The sequence below is a fragment of the Salarias fasciatus genome, chromosome 11 (assembly GCF_902148845.1).
Source record: "Salarias fasciatus chromosome 11, fSalaFa1.1, whole genome shotgun sequence".
Classification (NCBI taxonomy): Eukaryota; Metazoa; Chordata; class Actinopteri; order Blenniiformes; family Blenniidae; genus Salarias; species Salarias fasciatus.
In genome coordinates, this window is record NC_043755.1 from 2,548,505 (window position 1) to 2,555,815 (window position 7,311).

The 7,311-nt window shown below is 37.5% G+C and overlaps 1 protein-coding gene across 1 annotated transcript; it reads right to left on the bottom strand.

Annotated features, from left to right (window-relative positions):
* Nucleotides 1-2,761: 2,761 nt before the first annotated feature.
* Nucleotides 2,762-5,434, bottom strand: LOC115396623 (membrane-spanning 4-domains subfamily A member 4A). The gene is made up of 7 exons (XM_030102581.1): nucleotides 5,085-5,434; nucleotides 4,839-5,004; nucleotides 4,532-4,627; nucleotides 4,362-4,418; nucleotides 4,001-4,093; nucleotides 3,749-3,895; nucleotides 2,762-3,650 (listed from the first exon to the last, which is right to left on the bottom strand). Exons 2-7 carry the CDS (start codon nucleotides 4,998-5,000, stop codon nucleotides 3,621-3,623), a joined length of 585 nt encoding a protein of 194 aa, XP_029958441.1. The 5' UTR covers nucleotides 5,001-5,004; nucleotides 5,085-5,434; the 3' UTR covers nucleotides 2,762-3,620.
* Between the last annotated feature and the right edge of the window lie 1,877 nt (nucleotides 5,435-7,311).

A 7,311-nucleotide genomic window follows, 5' to 3' on the forward strand; every position in this document is an offset into this window, starting at 1 on the left:
AAAAGTGCAGAATCACAAGATTTCAGATTAATGTTAGCTAACTAAATCAGTAGTGATCTCAATCACATACTTCCTGATACCATCCATGCATCTTCTATATACCATCATATTATCCTGTTGAGGGTTACAGGGCGTTGGAATCAATTCCCGCTAACTATAGGCGACAAACACACTCATATTCACAACTAGGGGCAATTTAAGCTCACCAACTGACAGTTTTACGACCGTGGGAGGAAACCGGAGCACTCGGGGGGGACACCCACGAACATGCAAACTCGACACAGAAAGGCCCTGGCTAGAATTTAAACCCAGACCTTCTCGCTATGAGGCAAGAGCTCTAACCACGGTGCAGACTGACTTCCTGTTTTGTAGAGTAAATTAAAATGTATCTATCTACTTCTCCTTTATGTGTCAGATGTAAGTAAGTAAAGTTTATTTATAGAGTGCTTTTCACAGATAAAAATCACAAGTCACGTTGTGGAGTGAACTTGCAGACTCTTTGGTGCTTCAGTTTTGGTTATTTCCTCAATATTTTAGAGGTTTTCTGGGGTCTGTTGAAGACAGTCTGATCAGACCCTGAACAGGCACTCTTTGAATGCTCAGAGATCACTAACCACACAATCGACACTGACTCTCGGATCCAAAAGGTTACTTTAACCAGCTGGACATGATCTACATTTCAGAAGTGATCGTGAAATGCTCAAAATCATTCAAACTGAGAAAATATGGTCCTATAAATCTATAGAATCCACAAGGTTCTGAAGCACACAGATTCGATTAATAATATTCCAAAGATAAATTGCTGAATGTGTTTTTTTTTCTTCTAATTTTTACCCCCCGACCTTGTAACACCTTGACTATATGGCACTCAGAAAATTGATCAAATGATGAAAATAATGATAATACTGAAAGAATGTATGTCTTTTTTTGACTGATTGATTTGGGTGTTTTTATTTTATTTTTGTTTTGTTTTTTTTTTTTTTTTGCATGCTGTTTACATGTTACTTGAAAACAATCCTGAACATTCAGGTTAGAGTGAGAAGGTAGTTAATGAAATACTTTGATTAGTAGACTGAGTTGTACTGTAGTTTAGGGATAATGTGACTGAAGCCTTGTGAGCCATCCTATCTCTCTTTTTCTTTCAATTTTTCAATATTTCTCTTTGTAACAAGGGTGTGTATAGTTTGTTCTTTTCCGTTGTCGACATAGATCAAACTCATTCATTATATTCCTCACTCCGGGAAAGGTGGGGGACACAATATTTATTCCAGTTTTTACAGAGAAGATATTGTTCCTGTCTGATCATTCTGTCTTGGCAGGGCTTCACATCCAGTTCCTCTTTTGGTCCTATTCTTGAAGCAAAATCCTTGTTATTTCTTCGGACTCTCAGCCGCGCTGCATTGAGGAAGTGTTGTTTTAGTTTACTGCAGAAACCAGAAGTGGAAATAGAGCTCAGCATTTGAACTGCTACTTTGTTTTAATTGTAATCTATTACATGTAATAGTAAAGTTCTGAAGCTGAAATGTTAAATCTAAGTAAAACAAAGATCATGCTGTTTGGGAGACACAGAATGGATTGTAATGTAGAGCTCATAATAGATGATAACAAAATTGAGAGAGTAAGTGAAATTAAATTTCTTGGTGTGATTCTGGACAACAAAATCTGCTGGAAACCTCATGTGAGTTACATACGAGCAAAACTGGCAAAATGCACATCAGTACTGTGGAAAACTAAACATATTCTGGACATTAAGTCACTGCACACCTTATATTGCGCACTTTTTTTTTTTACCATATCTGTCTTTTTGTGTTGAGGTCTGGGGAAACAGCTACAGAACCACTCTACAGCCTATATGTACGATACAGGAAAGAGCAATAAGGATAATAAACAATGCAGGATACACAGACCGCACTAACCCACTATTCATAAAATCACACTTGTTGAAATTCATGGATCTGCTCAAATTCAAAACAGCACAAGTAATGTATAAAGCAAGAAATAATCTACTGCCGAATAATATACAGGGGATGTTTGCAGAAAGGGAGGGTGGTTATAATCTAAGAGCAGACCTGAACTATAAAAAAACCAAAGGTTCGAACTACTCTCAAAAGTATGTGCATGTCAAGCTGTGGGGTGGCTCTGTGGAACAGTCTGGAGACAGAAATAAAACAAAGTAGCAACATAAATCTATTTAAAAAAAGGTACAAAGAAATATTTCATAATAAGTATATGGAAGAGGAAGCCAGCAACTGTGGATGATTGGAAAAATAAAAAATAAAAAAAATGGTGTTTTGCGTTATGCATGTGGTGTAAATTGATATATGGTTCTTATACTGTAGTTATATTGTAATTATATTATTGTATAGTATATATTTATGGGGATGACTATGTGGTATGTGGGGGCATATATTGTGTATTTATAAGGATATCTGCACAGTATATGCATATTATATTAGGTCATATTATGTCATTATATTATAGGATGTTCTTTGAAGTATGATTTTAAAACTTAAAAAGGGGTAGGAATCTTTAAAAAGTCTTTACTTCTTCCTACTCCTTTTTTCGAACTATGTTTTTGTTTTTCTCTTTGTTGTCTTTGATTAGCATTAACTTTTTTTTAATCATTTTTTTTCTTTTGTATGTACAAATTAGCTACATATGTTTATACAGGTTCGAAAAATAAATAAATTCATTCATTCATTCATTCTGTTCAAAAACAACTCAAGGCTAAAGTTGTTTAAAAAAACATTTAATTGCATTCTTAATAACACGCATTCTATGGAATAAGACTGTTAAAACTATCTACATTAAAAGGACATTTTAAACCAAGAATTGATATAGAAGTTCAACTATGATCAGTTATTATATAGTTAGATCAATCAACCAATTTCAAAAGTGGCTACAAAAATGCTGATGAAAAACACTTGACTTTCAATTCAAACTGTAGAATTTCTCAGCCGTGAAGGACGTATCCAATTAAAACTAAAGAACACAAAAAGCAATTTATTTCAAAAATGTGAATATTTGTAATTTGTTACATCCACCCATTAAGAACACCAACTAAACTATAATTCAGGGGTTAACTTTATTTATAAGTACAACTACTTGTGATTCACAAAAAAGGAGATCTAAACAGATCTGAGTCAATGATGGAAAAAAGGAGAAATTATATCAGCATTTCAATTTTACACATTTGCTCAGTTTCAACGGCACACAAGCGGTGGCAGCAAAATATTTACATTCCTCATTCATTTGTAATTAATGCTGTCAAAAATGATAACCAGATGGAAAAGTGAAGAGCCAGCATCAACCATCGTCATGTTTTCAAAGCTTGACATGTTCAACATTTAAAAAAAAAACCGTTTAACAGTTCAACTTTGTTAACAGTTTATTAAGGTAAACTGTTAACAAAGACAAAACTTTACTGATAACTCTGGTTCAAGATGCAAAAGCCTTCTGTTAAACAGCTTTATAGAAATGCGTTAAACGGTAACTTGCTTAAAAGTGGTAGTTCAGATCAGTCACAGCTGTGAGCCGAACACAAACCCATGTTTGTGTTTTTGTTCGTTTTTTCGACTGTGTCTGACGGTTTTTTGCCGTCAGCGGCCTGTCTTGTGTCTTCAGTCTCCAAGTTTCAGCAGAATGGTGGGCTGGAGAGAAATTGGATACATCTATTAGTATTTATTGAAAATGTAAACTTTCTGCTTCGTAAATGCCGTGCGTCAAATTAAAAAAAAAAAAAACATACCAGGCTGTTGAAATGTTGTCGACACACGGCTTTGCTCAACCAGTAGATCAGAAACAGTGCTGTGAAAGTCTCCACAACCAGCAGACTCATGATCAGGCCGTGGATCCCTTTGTGCAATTCTCCAGTGGCTTCAGTTGAGCTATGTGTCTATTGAATGAGAAATGTAGAAGCAGTTATAAAAATGTGCACATCTTTAGAAAACAAAGTGCTTTTATTTTGTGTTTTTCGCTGAAAAAAATTCCAGTGACATACCGTGCTGTATTTGTGAAGGTAGCTCACGCAGAGAGAAAAAGCTGCAACTGACCAGAAGAAGCTGATAATGTTCAAAGAGAATGAGAGCTTTGTCTGTAAGGTGGAAGAGACGGCGCGTTACAGACAGCAATGTGTGGCGACTGACACAAATGATCTGAAATCCTGCTGATCATTTATATTTGGATGATGAACAATAAACAACACACACAAACCATCTTAAACCAAATGGATCACACTTAGAATTAATGTAAGAGTTTCATCTGGATTAACAGGTAAATCAATATGATGTGATATTTCATCCCTGCGGAGTTTTCAGTCTGAACTTTTGGTAGATGTCTTTGTTTTGAATCGTGTCACTTACCAGATGCATGTTTGGAAATTTCCCTGCAGCGAAGGTCAACATACCAGAGATCATAAACTAGAATAATGTCAAAAACATCGGTTAACTTTGCATGAAAACACACAGAGCATCTGAAAACCATTAAAGTTATTTATGTTTATTACATATATATGAATTCATTTTTTTTTTACCACAACACTTGGCAGAGTGTAGGTAAAGATGCCATTCATATTGGAAAAGATCAGACCAAGCGTGAGAAGGAACACACCAGCCAGGCCTTGAGCTGCCTGTGAATAAAACATACACGCACGCGCACACACACACACACACACACACACACACACACACACACACACACACACACACACACACACACACACACACACACACACACACACACACAAAATGCAAAAAATGAACACAACACTCCAGAAGAAATGCAAAATCTCTAAATGATTTCTCTCTTCTGAAGATGCTTCGTCTCTAAGTGCGACTCACCCCGAGAGGTCTGGGCTTCCCGTGGATTGCGAAGACCTTGTAGGAGTCTCTGAACACACAGTGGAATTTGTCTGGCATCAGTTGACCCTCCCGGACGTCCTTGAGGCTTCCGATGGGGATGGTGATGATCATGGAGTCATCGCAGCAGAAAGTCCTCTTCATGTTCCTGTGGACAAAAACCCAACCCGTCCTGAAGCAGACGAACCCCCTGAGTGAGGACGTTCTTCAGAGAGAGACCAACTATACCTTGATTTGTCTTTTTCCTCAACCCGATTCACACTTGAAATTCTCCGCTTTGTCGAATGAGCTCGACTAAGGAAGTGACCTGGCTCTCTGAGCGCCTTTGTCTCTGACACCAGCACCCTCACCCCCACCTTTCTTCTCTCTCACCTGCAAAATGCATGCATGCAGCTGGTTTAGAGCAACTGAACTAAGTCACTATAATGCAGATTTTAAATCACGTATTTCAGGGAAAATATCACAGTTCATAAAAATGAAGCTATTGTTTAAATGAAAAAGAATTAAATGTAAGCTGTGGCTGGATGTCGTGGCATTATGAAGGTTCTGGGCAGGGGGAGGAAGTGTGAGATGACCTCATTGTTCAGAGCTGACAGGAAAGTGGTGATGGTGTCTCAGTGACACATTTCAATGAGAAGGACTGTGAAATAAGAACGCCTCAACTGAAACAAGGTAAGAATTCAGATCCTCTTTTATTCAACCTATAGTGCCAATATAAACACACGGCTAAATACATAAGAACATGTCAAATCTGCCTGTGCTTGTTTGTCTTTAACCCATCATAGGAGACATTGCTCTTCTAAATTTTTCTCTGACGTATTTGGATTGAAGTTTATCTTTATTTGTGTCGTCTTATTTGTCACATGTATGCAGAGGAAGATAGAGCAAACGGAGATAAGTTCATCGTTACTACTTTCTGAATAAAGTGAACCTGATCTATAATTGTATCGTGGACTATGAAGCATACTGGTCGTACTTTTTAAGCATGAAGAACAATTACAGTCCTCATTTTTAAAATTCTTTTTTTTTTTACCCGTTGAGTTAACTGAGGAGTTATTCTCATTTTCAATTTTGTTTTTCTTGCACATTAATTAAATAAAAAGATAAACATTAATATGGATTAATTGCATGTTGTGGAAAATAAGAAAATAGCCTCAATTTAATGTCTCATGTACATAATATTGTTATATACAGTTATGTAACAACAGGGCCATTTTTTTAACGTTGATGAAATTCTCTTTTGAGACAACAGAAAAAACAATAAGTGTAATAACTGTGACCGTATTTGAGCAATAATTTTGTATGCTGAGAAATGTTAAAACCCCTCGTCCGTCCAGATCAGAGTCGTCATGGCCTGTGCGGACGTGGACATGGACATCCATCCTGAGGGAGACTTTCAGCACCGCCGCCCCAGAGAGCCGCCAAGGCTGCAGTACTACCAGGCTTCAGAGATGATCCCAGACAGAGAGGGGCCGCTGCATGACCTGATGAAGAAACAACCCGCCGTGCTGGGGGTAAGGGTCACTGGGAAAACTAAAAAAAGATTAAAGAATATGTTTCAAAAACACTTTGATTCAAAAGATGCATTCAGTGTTGATCAAGTGAAGACATGCAGGTCATCTCTCCAGGAAACACACCTGAACATTTATATTCTGATGAAGAATGGAGTTCAAACGGTTTCAGATCGTGTCATTATTGTCTCAGTGTTCTTAATAAGAGGAGTGTCAGACACAGTTTAGATCAGAGGACTTTCACTGTATGGAAAGCAAACAATTTACATTCATGCATTGAAATATTGCACTTCTGGATACTTTTTTTGCTTTATTACATTTGTTCATATACGTTTCATTATTCTCTGTGATTGTTGGGGGACATAATGTTTAGATTTGCTTGCAATACTGATTAGAGAAATATAGCAGAAAAGAGGTAGCGTGATGTCCAACCTAACACCTACACGTTGTGTGAATACGGGCAGCAGCAACAGGAAGCGCTTGTTTGAGGTTTTCGCTGCTCTTGCCTCATAAGCAGAAGTTTCAATTCTTGTCTGTGAATGTCGGCAAGTTTTTATGATTTTTGGAGAGAGGGTGTAGATTTATGTGTATTGAATTACAGTGTTTCTCCACTGGTTTGGCTCATTTCTTGAAACAGAAATGACATTCTCAAAACAACATGGACAGTTGCCTAAACAGAAGGGTGAATATATCATGTTGCTCTAAGTGATTGAATGACTCTCAGTCTGATGATTGTTCTCTCCTAAACATATCAGCATCTTCTCCTTGCAGCAGTCATCACATGATCAATAGTCTGATCAACTGTCAAAATTAGTCAAAAACAGTCTGCAATACCATGAATAGCATCATGAATCGGTTTGCTTGAGGGTGAGGAGGGTGAGCAGGAGGGAAAAGAGGGTGACCAGGGGCGTGGGTGGGTGGGGGGGTGAGGAGGGTGACCATAG